Source organism: Salvelinus namaycush, unplaced genomic scaffold (genome assembly GCF_016432855.1).
Source record: "Salvelinus namaycush isolate Seneca unplaced genomic scaffold, SaNama_1.0 Scaffold524, whole genome shotgun sequence".
NCBI classification, from domain to species: domain Eukaryota; kingdom Metazoa; phylum Chordata; class Actinopteri; order Salmoniformes; family Salmonidae; genus Salvelinus; species Salvelinus namaycush.
Window position 1 is genome coordinate 89,291 of NW_024061225.1, and position 23,757 is coordinate 113,047.

At 48.6% G+C, this 23,757-nt stretch overlaps 1 protein-coding gene across 1 annotated transcript; it reads left to right on the top strand.

The window, feature by feature from the left end:
* The first annotated feature begins 256 nt into the window (after nucleotides 1–256).
* On the top strand, nucleotides 257–23,155 carry LOC120041741 (phospholipid phosphatase-related protein type 5-like). Its single transcript, XM_038986602.1, has 6 exons — nucleotides 257–645; nucleotides 19,223–19,343; nucleotides 19,614–19,864; nucleotides 20,995–21,171; nucleotides 21,660–21,787; nucleotides 22,270–23,155. The coding sequence occupies exons 1-6, from the start codon at nucleotides 442–444 to the stop codon at nucleotides 22,376–22,378; spliced, it is 990 nt and encodes a 329-aa protein (XP_038842530.1). The 5' UTR covers nucleotides 257–441; the 3' UTR covers nucleotides 22,379–23,155.
* Nucleotides 23,156–23,757: the final 602 nt, after the last annotated feature.

Sequence of the window (23,757 nt, forward strand, 5' to 3'; positions counted from 1 at the left end):
TCTCTGTCTCTCTCTCTCTCTCTCTCTCTCTCTCTCTCTCTCTCTCTCTCTCTCTCTCTCTCTCTCTCTCAGTCTCTCTCTCTCTCTCTCTCTCTGTCTCTCTCTCTCTCTCTCTCTCTCTCTCTCTCTCTCTCTCCCTCTCTCTCTCCCTCTGTGTCTATCTCTCTCTCTCTCTATCCTCTTTTTTTTCTCTCCTCTTTTTTTCTCTCCCTCTTTCTCTCTGTTTCTCTCTCTCATTATCTCTCTCTCTGTCCTCTTTTGCTCTCTTTCATTCTACACACTTCGGAAGCATATGTCACCTCGCTCAAAAAGGAATCGCCTCCTTCTCCTCTCTTCTTTTTCTCATCAATCGTTTCTTTTTGTTTTCCCATCCCCCATTCATCCACCTTACTATCCTTCGGTTCTCTTCAGTTCTCTTCCGTTCTTTCTAAACCTAGAACCATGTTCTATTTCCAGTTGGTGATCATGGCTGGGACGGTTCTCCTGGCGTACTACTTTGAGTACACAGACACGTTCCCCGTTCACGTCCAAGGGTTCTTCTGTTTCGACAAGACGTTCTCCAAACCGTACCCCGGACCCGAGGACGACAGCAAGGCACCGCCGGCACTGGTCTACTCTCTGGTCACCGCTATCCCCACTGTCACGGTAAGACTGGACTGGAGTAGCCTACAGACAAACACACACACACACCTGGCGTAGCGTCACACACGTGGTGTTTGGACGGAGGTGTGTGTTTATAAGTGGGTGTGTATCCACGTGTCTTCTCCTGCTGTTTTACATGTGTTTCTAACATTCTTTGGAGGAATAATGCATAGATTTGTTTTATCTATTGAAGTCAATTTGTGCAGCACACACTTTATGTTGAGCAAGTGTGTACCATATGTATGTGTGTCAGTGAGTATGCAGCATGTGTATATATAATATCAGAGGTTTCTTCCCACACAGACTGACACACATATGCTTTCAAATGAAATTGAATTTGTCACATGCTTCGTAAACATCGGGTGTAGACTACCAGGGAAATGCTTACTTACTCCAACAATGCAGAGTTAAAGATGAATAAATATCTATATATACAGTATATACAAATAGTGACATGTGGAATAAATACACATTGAATAACGAGTTACAATAATGAGTCAAAATAACATGTCTATATACAGGGAGTACCAGTACCGAGTCAATGTGCAGGAATACGAGGTAACTGAGGTAGCTATGTACATATAGGTAGGGGTAAAGTGACTAGGCAACAGGATAGATAATAGACAGTAGCAGCAGCATATGTGGTGAGTGTGAAAGTGTGTGTGTGTGAGTCTGTGTGTGTGTGTGTGTGTGTGTGTGTGTGTGTGTGTGTGTGTGTGTGTGTGTGTGTGTGTGTGTGTGTGTGTGTGTGTGTGTGTGTGTGTGTGTGTGTGTGTGTGTGTGTGTGGCGTCAGTGTGCATGGTATGTGTGTGTGTTCCCATGGGATGTCAATGCATTCATATATCTGCAGTATGCGTGGATGAGTATTAGACACTACAGTATAGTATAAATTATACATTGTACAAGTAGAAGTGAACCCCATAGACAGAGCTGACCCTTGACCTTCCCCTCCAGGCTGGTCTCTATGCTCCACTTCAGTCCACTCCTATCACTTCATTAAGGCTCTGAGCCCAGTACATTAAGGGTTTGGTATTAACAGTGGTGGACTGTGGCTGAGTGTTACAGGGGTGGGCAAGGGACTGGACACACGCCATAGTGCTTATTGAAGCCATAAGTTGCACTGAAAACTGGAACTTCTGCAATCTCTGGCTTTGGACATTAGATTGTATGTACACTGAACAAAAATATAAACGCAACACGTAAGGTGTTGGTCCCATGTTTCATGGGCTAAAATAAAAGTACCCATACCCACAAAAAGCTTATTTCTTTCTAATTTTGGACACAAATTTGTGTATATCCCTGTTAGTGAGCATTTCTCCTTTGCCAAGATAATCCATCCACCTGACAGGTGTGGCATAACAAGAAGCTGATTAAACAGCATGACATTCACAGGTGCACCTTGTGCTTGGGACAATAAAAGGTCACTCTAAAATGTGCAGTTTTGTCACAGGGAGCGTGCAATTGGCATGTTGACTGCAGGAATGTCCACCAGAGCTGTTGCCAGATAATTTCTCTACCATAAGCCGCCTCCAACGTTGTGCTAGAGAATTTGGCAGTACATCCAACCGTTGTGAACAGAGTGCCCCATGGTGGCGGTGGGGTTATGGTATGAGCAAGCATAATCTACAGAGAACAAACCCATTTGCATTTTATCGATGACAATCTGAATGCTCAGAGATACCGGGACGAGGTCCTGTGGCCCATTGTCGTGCCATTCATAAACCGCCATCACCTCATGTTTCAGCATGATAACGCACGGCCCCATGTCACGAGGATCTGTACACAATTCCTGGAAGCTGAAAATGTCCCAGTTCATCCATGGTCTGCATACTCACCAGACATGTCACCCATTGAGCATGTTCGGGATGCTCTGGATCAACATGTACAAAAGCGTGTTCCAGTTCCCACCAATATCCAGCCATTGGGCCTCCCGGGTGGCGCAGTGGTCTAGGGCACTGCATCGCAGTGCTAACTGCGCCACCAGAGTCTCTGGGTTCGCGCCCAGGCTCTGTCGCAGCCGGCCGCGACCGGGAGGTCCATGGGGCGACGCACAATTGGGCTAGCGTCGTCCGGGTTAGGGAGGGTTTGGCCGGTAGGGATATCCTTGTCTCATCGCGCTCCAGCGACTCCTGTGGCGGGCCGGGCGCAGTGCGCGCTAACCAAGGGGGCCAGGTGCACGGTGTTTCCTCCGACACATTGGTGCGGCTGGCTTCCGGGTTGGAGGCGCGCTGTGTTAAAGAAGCAGTGCGGCTTGGTTGGGTTGTGCTTCGGAGGACGCATGGCTTTCGACCTTCGTCTCTCCCGAGCCCGTACGGGAGTTGTAGCGATGAGACAAGATAGTAATTACTAGCGATTGGATACCACGAAAATTGGGGAGAAAAGGGGATAAAAAAAAAAATATATAAAAAAAAAATAAAAAAAAATATCCAGCCATTGAAGAGGAGTGGGACAACATTCCACAGGCCACAATCAACAGCCTGATCAACTCTATGCGAAGGAGATGTGTTGTGCTGCATGAGGCAAATGGTGGTCACACCAGATACTGACTGGTTTTCTGATCCACGACCCTACCTTTTTTTAAGGTATCTGTGACTAACAGATGACTAACTGGGAATATCTGTATTACCAGTCATGTGAAATCCATAGATTAGGGCCTAATGAATTTATTTCAATAGACTGATTTCCTTATATGAACTGTAACCCAGTAAAATCTTTGAAATTGTTGCATGATGTGTTTATGTTTTTGTTCAGTATAAATGGATAGATAGGTGGGTGGATGGGTGGGGGTGTGTGTGCTTGTCTATATGCAGATGACAGTATTTGTGAGAGACAGTGAATCTGTACAGCATGGTAAGTGTGTTTTACTGTATATGTGCATCCATGCAAGTGTGTGAGCGCAACTACCTGCTTGTGTGTGTGTGAATATGTGTCTGCCTCTATGTATCCGTATACGAGAGAGAACATCTCTGCACATCACAGGGTCTGTAGTCTGGTGTGTGTGGGCGGACAGCAGGCAGCTAGCATCCTTCACTTCCAGCTACGGAAATGGGTTACACACTGTGTGAAGGATACATCTCACCACCAGTTTGTGTGTGTGTCGTGTGTGTGTGGTGTGTGTGTGTGTGCAGGTGTGTGTGTGTGTGTGTGGTGTGTGTGTGTACAGGTGTGTGTGTGTGCAGGTGTGTCTATGCAGGTGTGTGTGTGCAGGTGTGTGTATGCAGGTGTGTGTGTGTGGAGGCTCTACACACTATGAGAGCCATTGGGAATGCCAAGGCTAAGTGTGGCACAATTCTGGCCAACACACACACACACACACACACACACACACACACACACACACACACACACACACACACACACACACACACACACACACACACACACACACACACACACACACACACACACACACACACACACACACACACACACACCACTCAGCCTAGTAGTAATTACAGTAGCCATCTACATGGCAACACTGCAGTTGGAAGCACTACTTATACCATATCTGGACTGTAAGCCCCGGTGGCTAATTACATGTGTGTGCGTGTGTGTGTGCGTGTGTTGTGTGTGACAAGCCAACCCTGGACCTACACAATGAGAGGGTTGAGTTACAAGCACTTACCAGTTTAACATTTGAACTGATCGTCTGCTCAACATACAGCATTAACGTTTGGTCATGTTAGCCATGTATATATAGAATGTGGAAGTAGTCTGGCTGGTGTAGTGGTAATGCCGCAGCCTCCAGTACACGTTTACGGTGTCGGCATACAGTAGGTTTAAACCCGGCCTACTGCCTTTTGACACAACCTCCTATTCCACACTGTCATCCTCTCTCTCTGTCTGTTCAATAAAGTCTGAGAATACCCTACATATAATGCATGTGCGCTATAGGAGGGGACATGGTGAATGGGAACTCAGCTTGAAGTTGAAGACCTATTTTAGAAACTTGTAAATATCTGGGTCACACACACACACCCACCTAATGCTAAATACTGGTGCCCTGAAGAGCTGTTCTCTGTTCTGCTACTAAGCCCTTGGAACATTTTGGAGGGAGAGAGGGCGAGGTAGCGAAAGGAGAAAAAGAGAGAGACAGTTGAGAGAGAAAAGAGAGAAGAGGGGCAGACAGAGAGAAAGAGGAGAAGGATAGAGGGCAGAGAGAGAGGGAGTTTAGAGGGCGATATAAAGAGAAAAGAGTAGAGGGGGAGGAAAGAAGAAAGTAGAGGAAAGAGGAAGAACGACAGAGTGAAAGAGGGAGGGAGGGAGAGAGAGAGAGAGAGAGAGAGAGAGAGAGGCTTGTTGTTTGTGTGTTTGTGTTGCCTGTCAGTCAAGCCGTAGGAAGTACCCTTCTCCTCCTGAATTATGGAATGGATCCTGACAGGCAGATAGAGCTGCTGCTGCTGATAACCATACATAGGATGTGTCCCAAATGCCACCCTATTCCCTATATAATGCACTACTTTTGGTATGGGTCCTGGGCAAAAGTAGTGCACTATCTATGTTGGGAAAAGGGTGAAATTTAGGACGCAACCAGAGAGACCCAGAGGAGAGAGGATTGTTGTGGTGTCACATCAACACCCTTCCCCTCTGTCTCGGTCCCACTGAATGGGATCTGGATATTGAGATTGGTTCCCCCCAATATAAAGAAAAAGAGGTGAGAGACAGAGTAGAGGGATAGTCTGTCTGTCTGTCTGTCTGTCTGTCTGTCTGTCTGTCTGTCTGTCTGTCTGTCTGTCTGTCTGTCTGTCTGTCTGTCTGTCTGTCTGTCTGTCTGTCTGTCTGTCTGTCTGTCTGTCTGTCTGTCTGTCTGTCTGTCTCTCTCTCTCACACACTACTCTCCCCTCTGTCGCGGTCTAGATAGCAAATTGTCCCCACACTGATCTCTGAGATTAGCCTCCTAATCCCACTAAAACTCACTAAAACACACAGTTTTGAAGAATTTAGTGAGACCAAACAGGATTTTGTTGAACTGTGAGACAGAGAAAAGGAGAGGGATAGAAAGAGAGGGAAAGACGGAAAGAGAGAAGGAGATCATATGAAATGGAATAGAAAGAGAGAGGGAGATCACATGAAATGGAGTAGAAAGAGAGAGGGAGATCACATGAAATGGAATAGAAAGAGAGAGGGAGATCATATGAAATGGAATAGAAAGAGAGAGGGAGATCATATGAAATGGAATAGAAAGCGAGAGATAGATGGGGAGAAATTGTCTGGACTGTAACCTAGATTCTCCACAAAGCGACCGGGAAGTCTGCCCAGGCAGGAATGAAAGAGAGAATAAAGGAAGGATGAGAGAGAAGGAAGAGCTAGAGAGAGTGTGGGTAGGAAGCTAAATCGTCATGGTAACACTAGGACTGGTTTGTGAGACTCTATGCCATGTATGTCATTACGAACGTTGTGTGATGTTTACACTATATAGAATTTGTAAGGCACTAACTATTCATTGGGACCCCATCTCTCTCTCTCACACACACACGCACGCACGCACGCACGTGTATACCGTAAGATGACGATGTGTAACGAACAATAGGGAAATATCAAATCAAAGTTCATTGTTGTCACTTACGTAGATTTGCAGATGTTATTGCAGGTGCAGGGAAATGCGTGTGTTTCTAGCTCCTGCAGTGTAATAATACCTAGCAACACAAAACAATACACACAGAATCCCAAAAAGTACAGGTTTGTGTCAAGAACTGCAGCGCTACTGGGTTTTTCGCGCTCAACAGTTTCCTGTGTGTATCAAAAATGGTCCACCACACAAAGGACATCCAGCCAACTTGACACAACTGTGGGAAGCATTGGAGTCAACATGGACCAGCATCCCTGTGGAACACTGGAGTCAACATGGACCAGCATCCCTGTGGAACACTGGAGTCAACATGGACCAGCATCCCTGTGGAACACTGGAGTCAACATGGACCAGCATCCCTGTGGAACACTGGAGTCAACATGGGCCAGCATCCCTGTGGAACACTGGAGTCAACATGGACCAGCATCCCTGTGGAACACTGGAGTCAACATGGACCAGCATCCCTGTGGAACACTGGAGTCAACATGGACCAGCATCCCTGCGGAACACTGGAGTCAACATGGACCAGCATCCCTGTGGAACACTGGAGTCAACATGAACCAGCATCCCTGTGGAACACCGGAGTCAACATGGACCAGCATCCCTGTGGAACACTGGAGTCAACATGGACCAGCATCCCTGTGGAACGCTGGAGTCAACATAGACTAGCATCCCTGTGGAACACTGGAGTCAACATGGACCAGCATCCCTGTGGAACACTGGAGTCAACATGGACCAGCATCCTTGTGGGACACTAGAGTCAACATGGACCAGCATCCCTGTGGAACACTGGAGTCAACATGGACCAGCATCCCTGTGGAACACTGGAGTCAACATGGACCAGCATCCCTGTGGAACACTGGAGTCAACATGGACCAGCATCCCTGTGGAACACTGGAGTCAACATGGACCAGCATCCCTGTGGAACACTGGAGTCAACATGGACCAGCATCCTTGTGGGACACTGGAGTCAACATGGACCAGCATCCCTGTGGAACACTGGAGTCAACATGGACCAGCATCCCTGTGGAACGCTGGAGTCAACATGAACCAGCATCCCTGTGGAACACTGGAGTCAACATGGACCAGCATCCCTGTGGAACACTGGAGTCAACATAGACTAGCATCCCTGTGGAACACTGGAGTCAACATGGACCAGCATCCCTGTGTAACACTGGAGTCAACATGGACCAGCATCCCTGTGGAACACTGGAGTCAACATGGATCAGCATCCCTGTGGAACACTGGAGTCAACATGGACCAGCATCCCTGTGGAACACTGGAGTCAACATGGACCAGCATCCCTGTGGAACACTGGAGTCAACATGGACCAGCATCCCTGTGGAACACAGGAGTCAACATGGACCAGCATCCCTGTGGAACACTGGAGTCAACATGGACCAGCATCCCTGTGGAACACTGGAGTCAACATGGACCAGCATCCCTGTGGAACACTGGAGTCAACATGGACCAGCATCCCTGTGGAACACTGGAGTCAACATGGACCAGCATCCCTGTGGAACACAGGAGTCAAACCTTTAGTCAAAAGCAGTGGCGTAGCACCCACATACATACATTTAGTTTAACTTTATTTTATTTGAGTTATTTTCTTTGCGCGGGTGTGTGATACGCCACTGCTTATAAGTTAAGTATATCTACAAGAAAAACAAGATGTGTCAAATAAATGACTTGCTAACTTGCTAGCTAGGTGGCTAGATGTCAAGATCAAGCTTCTAGGTTACAGCAGAGACATTCAATCCCTTCCTGGATCAAGATCCCTGTTGCCTAAATTGTTTTAGGAAATAATAATAATAATAATAGTTTGGGTTGAAATAGCACCCCTTGTGTGCACTTCCGGTAATACCGTACGCTCCGGGATGGTACAGAAACGGTACGACGGTATGAATATCTGCATACCGCCCAACCCTACCGCTGTCCATCATCATTATCTGCAAAATCTCTATATCACTTATTAACTTCTCCCCTCGTCTCTCCATCATCCATTCTCCTCTTCTATTGTAAACGTCTGTGACTCCTGAACACGCTCCACTGTTGGACATGAGAAAGCTCTTCCACTTTCCAACTGTTAGATTTGACAGATCTACCAGCAGTCACAAGCACCAACACACACACACACACACACACTGATACAGTATACACACACACACAGTTCACACATAGACTCTCTCTCTCGCTCACACACACACACACACACACACACACACACACACACACACACACACACACACACACACACACACACACACACACACACACACACACACACACACACACACACACACACACACACATTTCAAAGGAAAACACAGGAATGTGATCCTCTCTGAAGGAGAAGACAAGACAGCCAGTATCAGTCATCGTTGGTCACCCTCTTCATCTATCCACTTCTCTCTCTCTCTGTCTTTCTCTCTCTGTCTCTCGCTCGCTCTCTCTCTCCCCCCCCTCTCTCTCTCCCTATCTCTCCCTCTGTCTCTCTCTCCTCCCTCATTTTTCTTCATCTCCATCTCTCTCTCTCTGTCCCTCTCGTTCTCTATCTCTCTTTCTCCCTCTCCTTTCCTCCATCCCTCCCTGCCACTCTTGAAAGTCAGCAGGAAGGAGCATGTCCATCTTTGGTTGATTTGATCTCTTCTAACTAGTGTTTCACATCTCTCTATCAGTCCTCTCTTCACTTCTCATCTTCTGATCTAAAGCGCCACGTTGGAGTCCAGCAGTGTCTTTGAGTGTCACAGACAGCAGAATACCAGTATTTGTAGGTTCTTCTCCTCTGTGAGTGCCAGTTATGTAAACTCATTGTCACCAGTATGTCTAACACAATCTAAGTCTCTTTAAGAGTGTTTACCTATTGATAATATTGTGGCAGCAGCAGTTCACATGAATTCACTAAGGGCCTGACATTGCAAACAAACCTCAGTGTGTGTGTGTCTATGCTTATTCATGCCCATAGGCCTGTGCAGCGATGCGTTTGTGTGTGTATGCCTGGTACTGTACGTGTGCATACATACAGTATGTGTGTGTGTGGTGTGTGTGTGTGTGTGTGTACTTGTGCATGTTAATTATGTAAAGGCTCCTGGTTAGAGGATATGCCATAGCTGACTGTTTAAAATGTGTTATTATGTATAAATGATTCAACGTTTCCCCTCCCTTTATACTGCTGTAGTAGAACACTGGTAAATGTTATCTCACCTATAAAAAGACACACACACTACAGACTAACACTAAACACTAACCACTAACACTAGGCCTAGAGGCTAACACTGAACCCAACGTGGTGAATGTTTAGTCACTTAACATGTGTTGTGTGTGTTAATATTGATGAAGAAATGAGGCCTGTGTGAAGTCCATTACAGTCCATTATAAGACGGGTTGCGATGTTGGTTCTGTTAATTAGGGTTGCCATATTGGGTCAATTTCAAGCCTCGACTCATCTAATGGGTTTCCATTGAGTTGTATTGACGTTTGACGGTACGCTGTAATCGCGCCTGTGGTGAGATCCTGAGGTTACAAGGTTTTCCTCCGACTGTGCATCCAGTCCCTGTAGGGAATCAGAATCGACATTTGTATTAAAAGGTTCAAAGTGCAACAGAGTAGGAGCACAAGAGAGCACAATTACATTACACATAACCTCCACTCCACATCCAAACAAATAGACCCCATGTTCACAAAAGGTTTTACACCATAGCTGTTCTCCATTTACCTCTCTGTTTGAGTCCCGTAGCTGCTTTAGGATTCACCCCACATCACAGAGCACGTCACAATACCGCTGTCCTCACATCCCTGCTTCACCACTCACATCCCTGCTTCACCACTCACTTCCTCACATCCCCGCTTCACCACCTCACATCCCCGCCTTCACCGCGCACTTCCTCACATCCCTGCTTCACCACTCACTTCCTCACATCCCTGCTTCACCACTCACTTCCTCACATCCCTGCTTCACCACTCACTTCCTCACATCCCTGCTTCACCGCTCACTTCCTCACATCCCTGCTTCACCACTCACTTCCTCACATCCCTGCTTCACCACTCACTTCCTCACATCCCTGCTTCACCGCTCACTTCCTCACATCCCTGCTCACTTCCTCACATCCCTGCTTCACCACACACACACACACACACACACACACACACACACACACACACACACACACACACACACACACACACACACACACACACACACACACACACACACACACCTAGAAAACACACTCTCTATCATGGTGGTCATAGTGGGAGTTAGCCCAGTGGATCACACAACCCCTGTTTCAACCTCTTCTCTTTAGATCCTCAGTAGCACACACCCAACCTCTCACCTGATCACACACACACAGAGACCTCCCCTTTGACACAGATTCACACATACTCACACACAAGCCCTTTATCTCCCTAACCCCTGTTAGATCCTCTATACAGCTCTGATCAGAATACTGCTGAGCCCCTACGATGATCACAGGACCCTTTGACAGAGAGAGACCGATGATGTAGGGTACACGATCATGCAGTATGCATGGTGCGGTAGTAGCGTGGGATGTAGGATACACGATCATGCAGTATGCATGGTGCTGTAGGAGCGTGGGATGTAGGATACACGATCATGCGGTATGCATGGTGCGGTAGGAGCGTGGGATGTAGGGTACACGATCATGCAGTATGCATGGTGCGGTAGGAGCGTGGGGTGATGGTAGGGTACACGATCATGCAGTATGCATGGTGTGGTAGGAGCGTGGGATGTAGGGTACACGATCATGCAGTATGCATGGTGCGGTAGGAGCGTGGGATGTAGGGTACACGATCATGCAGTATGCATGGTGCGGTAGGAGCGTGGGATGTAGGGTACACGATCATGCAGTATGCATGGTGCGGTAGGAGCGTGGGATGTAGGGTACACGATCATGCAGTATGCATGGTGCGGTAGGAGCGTGGGATGTAGGGTACACGATCATGCAGTATGCATGGTGCGGTAGGAGCGTGGGATGTAGGGTACACGATCATGCAGTATGCATGGTGCGGTAGGAGCGTGGGATGTAGGGTACACGATCATGCAGTATGCATGGTGCGGTAGGAGCGTGGGATGTAGGGTACACGATCATGCAGTATGCATGGTGCGGTAGGAGCGTGGGATGTAGGGTACATGATCATGCAGTATGCATGGTGCGGTAGGAGCGTGGGATGTAGGGTACACGATCATGCAGTATGCATGGTGCGGTAGGAGCGTGGGATGTAGGGTACACGATCATGCGGTATGCATGGTGCGGTAGGAGCGTGGGATGTAGGGTACACGATCATGCGGTATGCATGGTGTGGTAGGAGCGTGGGATGTAGGGTACACGATCATGCGGTATGCATGGTGCGGTAGGAGCGTGGGATGTAGGGTACACGATCATGCGGTATGCATGGTGCGGTAGGAGCGTGGGAGGTAGGGTACACGATCATGCAGTATGCATGGTGCGGTAGGAGCGTGGGATGTAGGGTACACGATCATGCAGTATGCATGGTGCGGTAGGAGCGTGGGATGTAGGATACACGATCATGCGGTATGCATGGTGCGGTAGGAGCGTGGGATGTAGGGTACACGATCATGCGGTATGCATGGTGTGGTAGGAGCGTGGGATGTAGGGTACACGATCATGCAGTATGCATGGTGCGGTAGGAGCGTGGGATGTAGGGTACACGATCATGCAGTATGCATGGTGCGGTAGGAGCGTGGGATGCTGAAACGCTACACAGCTAAATCTCACCGCATACTGAACAATATTAGAAAAAAAGGTGCAATCTAGACCCTAAAAGGGTTCTTCGGCTGTCCCCATTTGAGAACCCTTTGAATAACCTTTTTTGGTTCCAGGTAGAACACCTTTTGGTTCCAGGTAGAACTATTTTGGGTTCCATGTAGAACCCTCTGTGTAAAGGGTTCTACATGGAAGAGTATGTGTTTAGATCCGTATGTAATAAGATTTAATTGAACTACAGCATTCATCCAGGCTTTTGAAAAATGTATCTAAAGAGTTTGGGAATCCCTGAAAAGAGTGTTCTCTGATGCTAGATACTGTTCCTTCCATTTGAAAAACATCCTTCTTGCTCTTGCACAGCTTTCACATTACTTCAGATAGTCTGACATCACAAGGGAAGGATCAAGGATCCTACAAAGCCCTACACATCTCCTCCTCCTCTCCTCTTGTCTCCTCCCGTCTCCTCTCCTCCCCTCACTTCTCCTCTGCTATTCACGACAGCCTTCAAGTGTGACTCTCACACTGACAGATGATTAGAAGACCCAGACCTAGATCTCTGCCACTACCTGGTCCTCCTCGGGCTATGGAGCGGTAAACAGAGACACACACACACACACGCACGCACACACACACGCACGTACGTACAATCTTAGAAAAAAGGGTTCCAAAAGTGTTTCTGCAGCTGTCCCAACAGGAGAACCCTTTTGGGTTCCATGTAGAACCCTCTGTGGAAAGGAGTTCTACCTGGAACCCCAAAATATGATCCTATGGGGATAGACGAAGAACCCTTTTGGAACCCTTTTTTCTAGGAGTGTATGCTAACATCTGAGCCCTCGCTGGGGCCCTCAGGCCTCTGTAGAGTGAAGGGGAATGAGAGGAGACAGTATTAGCGTTAGCCTGTGATGTGGTTGAGTCATCTTCAGAGTTCAGCACCCGTAGGGACAGAGACCATGCATATGAATGGCATCGTTTGCATCTCACATGGCACCCTATTATCCTATATAGTGCACTACTTTTGACCAGAACCCCATGGACCCTGATCAAAAGTAGTGCACTATGCATGAAATAGGGTGCCATTTGGGACACAGTCCTGTTTAAGACTACTTTTATTCGTTACTATACATGGGTACTATTGGGAAGGCATAACCCTGCTGAACCATGGCTGTTGTAAATGCCAGTGGGGCAAAACTGGATGTACTGTGACAACGTTTTCCTGACGTTTTTCTGACATTCTGGTCAGGTTGTTTACTGGTCATAAAAGGATGTTTTTTACACCCTTTTTTTGTTGCAACCAGTAAAAAAAATTCTATGTGGTTGTAATCTGGTTAGCTAATGACGTCTTCTCAGCCAGAAAAACAGTTTACAACCATGTCACGTGGTAAATCTTGTCCGCTGTGTTAAGCAGCAGTATCAATGTATAAAGAACTATCCATAGCACTAGATAACTCTATACAGTAGTTATGTCTTTCACATAACTGCATCATCTACATCTTTGTCTACGAGAGATAAATATGCCAGTACCCACCTCTCCCCACTATACCAGTACCCACCTCCTCTTCACACTAAACCAGTACCCACCTCCTCTCCACACTAAACCAGTACCCACCTCCTCTCTATACTAAACTAGTACCCACCTCTCCCCACTATACCAGTACCCACCTCCTCTTCACACTAAACCAGTACCCACCTCCTCTCCACACTAAACCAGTACCCACCTCCTCTCCACACTAAACCAGTACCCACCTCCTCTCTACACTAAACTAGTACCCACCTCTCCCCACTATACCAGTACCCACCTCCTCTTCACACTAAACCAGTACCCTCCTCCTCCCCACACTAAACCAGTACCCACCTCCTCTCCACACTAAACCAGTACCCACCTCCTCTCTACACTAAACTAGTACCCACCTCTCCCCACTATGCCAGTACCCACCTCCTCTCCACGCTAAACCAGTACCCTCCTCCTCTCCACACTATACCAGTACCCATCTCCTCTCCACACTAAACCAGTACCCACCTCCTCTCTACACTAAACTAGTACCCACCTCCTCTCCCCACTATGCCAGTACCCACCTCCTCTCCACGCTAAACCAGTACCCTCCTCCTCTCCACACTATACCAGTACCCATCTCCTCTCCACACTAAACCAGTACCCACCTCTACCCACTATGCCAGTACCCACCTCTACCCACTATGCCAGTACCCACCTCTACCCACTATGCCAGTACCCACCTCTACCCACTATGCCAGTACCCACCTCTACCCACTATGCCAGTACCCACCACTACCCAATATACCAGTACCCACCTCTCCCCACTATGCATGTACCCACCTCTACCCAATATACCAGTACCCACCTCTCCCCACTATGCCAGTACCCACCTCTCCCCACTATACCAGTACCCACCACTACCCAATATACCAGTACCCACCTCTCCCCACTATGCCAGTACCCACCTCTCCCCACTATGCCAGTACCCACCTCTCTCCACTATGCCAGTACCCACCTCTCCCCACTATGCCAGTACCCACCTCTCTCCACTATACCAGTACCCATCTCCTCTCCACGCTAAACCAGTACCCACCTCTCCCCACTATGCCAGTACCCACCTCTCCCCACTATGCCAGTACCCACCTCTCTCCACTATACCAGTACCCATCTCCTCTCCACGCTAAACCAGTACCCACCTCCTCTCCACACTAAACCAGTACCCACCTCTCCCCACTATGCCAGTACCCACCTCTCTCCACTATACCAGTACCAATCTCCTCTCCACGCTAAACCAGTACCCACCTCTCCCCACTATGCCAGTACCCACCTCTCTACACTATACCAGTACCCATCTCCTCTCTCCACTATACCAGTACCCACCTCTCCCCACTATACCAGTACCCACCTCTCCCCACTATGCCAGTACCCACCTCTCCCCACTCTGCCAGTACCCACCTCTCCCCACTATGCCAGTACCCACCTCTCCCCACTATACCAGTACCCACCTCTCCCCACTATACCAGTACCCATCTCTCCTCACTATGCCAGTACCCACCTCTCCCCACTATACCAGTACCCACCTCTCCCCACTATGCCAGTACCCACCTCTCCCCACTATACCAGTACCCACCTCTCCCCACTATGCCAGTACCCACCTCTCCCCAATATACCAGTACCCACCTCTCCCCACTATGCCAGTACCCATCTCCTCTCCACGCTAAACCAGTACCCACCTCTCCCCACTATGCCAGTACCCACCTCTCTCCACTATACCAGTACCCATCTCCTCTCTCCACTATACCAGTACCCACCTCTCCCCACTATGCCAGTACCCACCTCTCCCCACTATTCCAGTACCCACCTCTCCCCAATATACCAGTACCAACCTCTCCCCACTATGCCAGTACCCACCTCTCCCCACTATGCCAGTACCCACCTCTCCCCACTATGCCAGTACCCACCTCTCCCCACTATGCCAGTACCCACCTCTCCCCACTATGCCAGTACCCACCTCTCCCCACTCTGCCAGTACCCACCTCTCCCCACTATGCCAGTACCCACCTCTCCCCACTATACCAGTACCCACCTCTCCCCACTATACCAGTACCCACCTCTCCCCACTATACCAGTACCCACCTCTCCCCACTATGCCAGTACCCACCTCTCCCCACTATACCAGTACCCACCTCTCCCCACTATGCCAGTACCCACCTCTCCCCACTATACCAGTACCCACCTCTACCCACTATGCCAGTACCCACCTCCTCTTCACACTAAACCAGTACCCTCCTCCTCCCCACACTAAACCAGTACCCACCTCCTCTCCCCACTATGCCAGTACCCACCTCTCCCCACTATACCAGTACCCACCTCCTCTCCACACTAAACCAGTACCCACCTCCTCTTCACACTAAACCAGTACCCACCTCCTCTCCACACTAAACCAGTACCCACCTCCTCTCCACACTAAACCAGTACCCACCTCCTCTCCACACTAAACCAGTACCCACCTCCTCTCCACACTAAACCAGTACCCACCTCCTCTCCACACTATACCAGTACCCATCTCCTCTCTACACTAAACCAGTACCCACCTCCTCTCCACACTAAACCAGTACCCACCTCCTCTCCACACTAAACCAGTACCCACCTCCTCTCCACACTAAACCAGTACCCACCTCCTCTCCACACTATACCAGTACCCACCTCCTCTCCACACTAAACTAGTACCCACCTCTCCCCACTATGCCAGTACCCACCTCCTCTCCACGCTAAACCAGTACCCTCCTCCTCTCCACACTATACCAGTACCCACCTCCTCTCCACACTAAACCAGTACCCACCTCCTCTCCACACTAAACCAGTACCCACCTCTCCCCACTATGCCAGTACCCTCCTCCTCTCCACACTATACCAGTACCCACCTCCTCTCCACGCTAAACCAGTACCCACCTCCTCTCCACACTAAACCAGTACCCACCTCTCCCCACTATGCCAGTATCTACCTCTCCCCACTATACCAGTACCCACCTCCTCTCCACGCTAAACCAGTAACCACCTCTCCCCACTATGCCAGTACCCACCTCTACCCACTATGCCAGTACCCTCCTCCTCTCCACACTATACCAGTACCCACCTCCTCTCCACACTAAACCAGTACCCACCTCCTCTCCACACTAAACCAGTACCCACCTCTCCCCACTATGCCAGTATCTACCTCTCCCCACTATACCAGTACCCACCTCCTCTCCACGCTAAACCAGTACCCTCCTCTCCACACTATACCAGTACCCACCTCCTCTTCACACTAAACCAGTACCCTCCTCCTCTCCACACTAAACCAGTACCCACCTCCTCTCCACACTAAACCAGTACCCACCTCCTCTCCACACTAAAACAGTACCCACCTCCTCTCCACACTATACCAGTACCCACCTCCTCTTCACACTAAACCAGTACCCTCCTCCTCTCCACACTAAACCAGTACCCACCTCCTCTCCACACTAAACCAGTACCCACCTCCTCTCTACACTAAACCAGTACCCACCTCCTCTCTACACTAAACCAGTACCCACCTCCTCTCTACACTGAACCAGTCCCCACCTCCTCTCCACACTAAACCAGTACCCACCTCCTCTCCACACTATACCAGTACCCACCTCCTCTCCACACTAAACCAGTACCCACCTCCTCTCCACACTAAACCAGTACCCACCTCCTCTCCACACTAAACCAGTACCCACCTCCTCTCCACACTAAACCAGTACCCACCTCCTCTCCACACTATACCAGTACCCACCTCCTCTCTACACTAAACCAGTACCCACCTCCTCTCCACACTAAACCAGTACCCACCTCCTCTCCACACTAAACCAGTACCCACCTCCTCTCCACACTAAACCAGTACCCACCTCCTCTCCACACTAAACCAGTACCCACCTCCTCTCCACACTATACCAGTACCCACCTCCTCTTCACACTAAACCAGTACCCTCCTCCTCTCCACACTAAACCAGTACCCACCTCCTCTCCACACTAAACCAGTACCCACCTCCTCTCTACACTAAACCAGTACCCACCTCCTCTCTACACTAAACCAGTACCCACCTCCTCTCTACACTGAACCAGTCCTCACCTCCTCTCCACACTAAACCAGTACCCACCTCCTCTCCACACTATACCAGTACCCACCTCCTCTCCACACTAAACCAGTACCCACCTCCTCTCCACACTAAACCAGTACCCACCTCCTCTCCACACTAAACCAGTACCCACCTCCTCTCCACACTAAACCAGTACCCACCTCCTCTCCACACTATACCAGTACCCACCTCCTCTCTACACTAAACCAGTACCCACCTCCTCTCCACACTAAACCAGTACCCACCTCCTCTCCACACTAAACCAGTACCCACCTCCTCTCCACACTAAACCAGTACCCACCTCCTCTCCACACTAAACCAGTACCCACCTCCTCTCCACACTATACCAGTACCCACCTCCTCTCTACACTAAACCAGTACCCACCTCCTCTCTACACTAAACCAGTACCCACCTCCTCTCTACACTATACCAGTACCCACCTCCTCTCCACACTATACCAGTACCCACCTCCTCTCTACACTGAACCAGTCCCCACCTCCTCTCCACACTAAACCAGTACCCACCTCCTCTCTACACTGAACCAGTCCCCACCTCCTCTCCACACTAAACCAGTACCCACCTCCTCTCTACACTAAACCAGTACCCACCTCCTCTCCATACTAAACCAGTACCCACCTCCTCTCCACACTAAACCAGTACCCACCTCCTCTCTACACTAAACCAGTACCCACCTCCTCTCTACACTGAACCAGTACCCACCTCCTCTCCACACTAAACCAGTACCCACCTCCTCTCCACACTAAACCAGTACCCACCTCCTCTCTACACTAAACCAGTACCCACCTCCTCTCCACACTAAACCAGTACCCACCTCCTCTCCACACTAAACCAGTACCCACCTCCTCTCCACACTATACCAGTACCCTCCTCCTCTCTACACTATACCAGTACCCACCTCCTCTCTACACTAAACCAGTAACCACCTCCTCTCTACACTGAACCAGTCCCCACCTCCTCTCCACACTAAACCAGTACCCACCTCCTCTCCACACTAAACCAGTACCCACCTCCTCTCCACACTAAACCAGTACCCACCTCCTCTCCACACTAAACCAGTACCCACCTCCTCTCCACACTATACCAGTACCCACCTCCTCTCTACACTAAACCAGTACCCACCTCCTCTCCACACTAAACCAGTACCCACCTCCTCTCCACACTAAACCAGTACCCACCTCCTCTCCACACTAAACCAGTACCCACCTCCTCTCCACACTAAACCAGTACCCACCTCCTCTCCACACTAAACCAGTACCCACCTCCTCTCCACACTAAACCAGGGTCCTGCCCTGCTGTTTCCACCACTGAACATTGATTATGCAACAACCATAAAAATGTAATGTACAGTCGGCGGGTTACTTCTCCAGAGGAAAGTAACAGAGTGGAATACTTCCAGTTGTTGTACTGTTAATACTGTATGACCACATAGGTTACTGTGGCTGGCTGAAACTAGCCATAAATAATGCCATATACATGAACTGAGTATACTGTGAACAAATACAGGAGACCGTTCTTATGTAGTGGGTTTGGATTTGCTCGTAGCCCTTTCGGTGTTTTACACTAACCTCTCTGCCTTTCTCTCTGTCCGTCTGTCCGTCTGTCTGTAGATTCTGATTGGAGAGGTGACAACGTTCTTTGTGAAAGCGGAGGGGGCTCAGGAGAAGACCATTGTGACGGCTGACTGCTGTTACTTCAACCCCCTCCTCCGCAGGATAGTACGCTTCCTGGGTGAGCCTCGGCTATAGGTCCCACTGTACATTAGACCATATTGAACCTGGTGTATATTGGTCCTAATATATTGTACAATATATTGGCATGCTGCCTCACTACTGTCATTCAGCATAGAATGAAGGGTTTTATCTCTCTCTGCCCTCTCGTCTGTCTCTCTATTTCTCCCTTCTCCTCTCCCTCTCTTCCCATCCCCCTCTCTCTCCTCCCCCATCCTCTCCCTTTACCCTCCACCTCCTCCACCCCCCTTCTCCTCCTCCACCCCCTCAGGTGTCTACTCCTTTGGCCTCTTCGCCACCACCATCTTTGCCAACGCGGGCCAGGTGGTGACAGGAAACCAGACCCCTCACTTCCTGTCTGCCTGCCGCCCCAACTACACAGTCTTGGGCTGCCAGTCCCCCATGCAGTACATCACAGAGCGCCGCGCATGCACCGGGAACCCCTACCTGGTTGCGTCTGCACGCAAGTCCTTCCCCTCCAAGGACGCGGCCCTCAGCATCTACTCTGCTGTCTACACAGTGGTAGGAACTAGGGGGAAGTTAGAGGGGAAGGAATAAAGTGTGACACCGGGAAGAATAGAGATATGTTTTCTGATATCACTGTTTTGAAGTGTGAATGTATGTTTCCGTACATTTCTATGTGCTTATGTGGAGGTAGAGGGTATATCTAGAATTTATATCTCTGTGTGTGCTTCTGTGGAGGTGCTGTATATCTAGACTCTATAGCTCTGTCTGCTTCTGTGGAGGTACTGTATATCTAGACTTTATAGCTCTGGGTGTGCTTCTGTGGAGGTACTGTATATCTAGACTATAGCTCTGTGTGTGCTTCTGTGGAGGTACTGTATATCTAGACTTTATAGTGCTGTGTGTGCTTCTGTGGAGGTACTGTATATCTAGATTTTATAGCTTTGTGTGTGAAGGTATATCTAGACTTCATAGCTCTGTGTGTGCTTCTGTGGAGTTACTGTATATCTAGAATGTATTGCTCTGTGTGTGCTTCTGTGGAGGTACTGTATATCTAGACTATAGCTCTGTGTGTGCTTCTGTGGAGGTACTGTATATCTAGACTTTATAGTGCTGTGTGTGCTTCTGTGGAGGTACTGTATATCTAGATTTTATAGCTTTGTGTGTACGTCTGTGGAGGTATATCTAGACTTCATAGCTCTGTGTGTGCTTCTGTGGAGGTACTGTATATCTAGACTTTATAGTGCTGTGTATGCTTCTGTGGAGGTACTGTATATCGAGACTATAGCTCTGTGTGTGCTTCTGTGGAGGTACTGTATATCTAGACTTTATAGTGTATGCTTCTGTGGAGGTACTGTATATCTAGACTATAGCTCTGTGTGTGCTTCTGTGGAGGTACTGTATATCTAGATTTTATAGCTTTGTGTGTACGTCTGTGGAGGTATATCTAGACTTCATAGCTCTGTGTGTGCTTCTGTGGAGGTACTGTATATCTAGAATGTATAGCTCTGTGTTCGCTTCTGTGGAGGTACTGTATATCTAGAATGTATAGCTCTGTGTTCGCTTCTGTGGATGTACTGTATATCTAGACTTTATATCTCTGCTTGCATCTTAACCTCCACCTCTGTGTGTGTGTGTCTGCAGAGTAGCTTTTAAATTAACTATTCCTTTCTGTGTGTGTGTTTCAGATGTACGTGACGCTGGTGTTCCGTACAAAGGGCACCCGGCTGACCAAGCCCACCCTGTGTCTGACCCTCCTGTCTCTGGCTGTGCTGGTGGGGGTGGTGAGGGTCACGGAGTACAGGAACCATTGGGGTGACGTCCTGGCTGGATACCTGACCGGAGGGGCCATCGCTGCCTTCCTGGTGAGGGGACTGGGGAGTAGGGGATGGGGAGGTGGTAGAAGTGGGGGTAGGGGTGGCGGGTAGGGGTGGCGGGTAGGGGTGGTGGGTAGGGGTGGGTAACGTCCTAGCTGGATACCTGACTGGAGGGGCCATCGCTGTCTTCCTAGTGAGGGGACTGGGGAGTAGAGGTGGGGATGAGGGCTAGATGGGGAGATGGGGGTAGGGGTAGTGGTGGGAGTAGAGGTGGGGATGGGGGTGCAAGTAGGAGGGTGGAAGTGGAGGATGGGGGCATTACCCATTCAGTTTCAAGTTAGAGCTGCAATGTTTCAATTTACATCACTTTAAATAACTTGTCTTCAGCAGCACATTTTTACAGACTCTTTCTCTCTCTCTCTCTCTCCTACTCTCTTTCCTTCTCTCCCTACCCCTTCTCTCTCCATCTATCGCTCTCATTCTCTCTCTCTGTCTCTCTTTCCATCCCTCTTTCAATCTCCACCTCTCTCTACCAGGTGACATGTGTGATCAACAACTTCCAGCAGACGGCGTCAGCCCTGCCCCCGCTGCCCCCCCAGCGCCCTCAGCCCCCCCACGGCATGCAGCTGTCCACCCTACCTCGCGTGGAGAGTCCACTTGAAAAGTTAAGTTGCCCTCAGGTAAGGGCTGGGGGGTCACAGGGGATAGTGTTCTCATAAAATGAGCCATCCTCACATCTCTTGTAAATATGAATTCAAATATGAATGTGAATTCAATGAATTCGTTCGTTCATATTCATTCTTACAAGAAGGGTATTTTTTTATGGGTCTCTTTAGTTTATTGGTTTGGTTGCTACATGTGTTCTCACGCCTGGTTAACCCTCATATCTCTTATGATTAACCTGGATAAATCAACTTTAAATAGATTATACTGTTCAATAATAATACCCTCCCCTTTTCCAGCGTTATGAAACCCGTTCTGTCTAAACCTTGTCCATCCCCTCCCAACACAGACATTTACCTCTTTAAATCTTCCAATCCCATTTGTATTATTTCCCTCTGTCACCCTGTACTTCTAATTCTTTAACACATTCATATCCTTCTTGCCTCCTAACCTTGTTCTCTCCTTCTCTCTCCCCTCCCCCAGGTTCCAAGACTACCGTACACTGAGATCACATGACCATCAGCCATACCTGTGCCCCGCCCCTCCCGATGTGCTCCTCCCCTCGCGGCGCTTCATCTCCAGCGAAGTTTAGACCTGCCCTCCATCTCCGAGCACCACGCCCCCTGCCCCGCCCACCCTGAGGGGCGGCCCCCTCTCCGACGCTCGTTCTCCACCCAGGTCTAGAACATGGAACCTAGAACCTAAATCACCCAGATCCAACCTCAAAACAACCTTACCTGGGAGGGACTACCTGGACTTGTCCAATAAGAAAGGCTTGTTTTTGTTTTCCGTTGCAAAACATTTTGCTACGGTGTGCAGTAATGAATAGGACCCTGAAGTAGGTAGAAGTTTACCCTAACCATTAATACACGGTCAAATATCTTGTCATCCTTGTATGGTTAGGGTTGGGGGTAAGGGTAATCTGATCCTAGATCTGTGGTTAGTCTCCATCACCATGGAGACGACCCAGGCCACGGCCATGGTAACCGGCTAAGTCGTCTGCGGGCTAGACGGATTGGATCGGATATGGCGTCCTTTCCCTCTGTCTGTCTCGACCTTGTTCATCAAAAGTTGTTTTTTGCTTCCTACTCTTTTGATTTTTTCCCAAGATGACCCAGTGGTGTACAAATACAAGCTCACCAAAGCCAAGACTACTAAGAGCTGTGGAAGCAATTACAGCACCTTTTCCTTCGCCACAGTTCTATTGTTTTGTCTCCACTTCTCCTTTTGGGTCTCCTCCTTTTCTTCTTCTACTACTCTACTTTAATGTACAGACAGAGAACACTAAACAGTGGTTGAACGACACAGAAAGAGGGGCACGGTGGATAAAAAAATAAAAAACACAGTGGAAAGATGAGATCAATATACAGTACCAGTCAAAAGCTTGGACACACCTACTCATTCAAGGGGTTTTCTTTATTTTTAGTATTTTCTACATTGTAGAATAATAGTGAAGACATCAAAACTATGGAATAACACATGGAATCATGTAGTAACCAAAAAAGGTTTAAACAAATCAAAATATATTTTATATTTGAGATTCTTCAAAGTAGCCACCATTTACATTGATGACAGCTTTGCACACTCTTGGCATCAAAAGTGTGCAAAGCTGTCATCAAGGCAAAGGGTGGCTACTTTGAAGAATCTCAATTATTAAATATATTTGGATTTTTTAAACACTTTTTTAGTTACTACATGATTCCATGTGTTATTCCATAGTTTTGATGTCTTCACTATTATTCTACAATGTAGAAAATAGTCAAAATAAAGAAAAACTCTTGAATGAGTAGGTGTGTCCAAGCTTTTGACTGGTACTGTAAGTCCTCAGTGACTGAACGATGGAATCAAAGGGAATCAAAGGAGCTGTTTGTAAAACTCAGGAAAAATAACCAGGACAAAGGAATAAGAACGGTTGAGAAGATTTTTAAATATTTTTATGTGGTGAAAGAGGATGCACTTTTGCAAATGATG

What these genes read in the sequence shown, in the direction of transcription:
- LOC120041741 (XM_038986602.1), top strand. Translation starts at nt 442, where the DNA reads ATGTTCTATTTCCAGTTGGTGATCATGGCTGGGACGGTTCTCCTGGCG. An exon ending in CCGCTATCCCCACTGTCACG is followed by an intron (nt 646 to 19,222) that starts GTAAGACTGGAC and finishes GTCTGTCTGTAG; the next exon opens with ATTCTGATTGGAGAGGTGAC. An exon ending in GGGCCATCGCTGCCTTCCTG is followed by an intron (nt 21,172 to 21,659) that starts GTGAGGGGACTG and finishes TCTCTCTACCAG; the next exon opens with GTGACATGTGTGATCAACAA.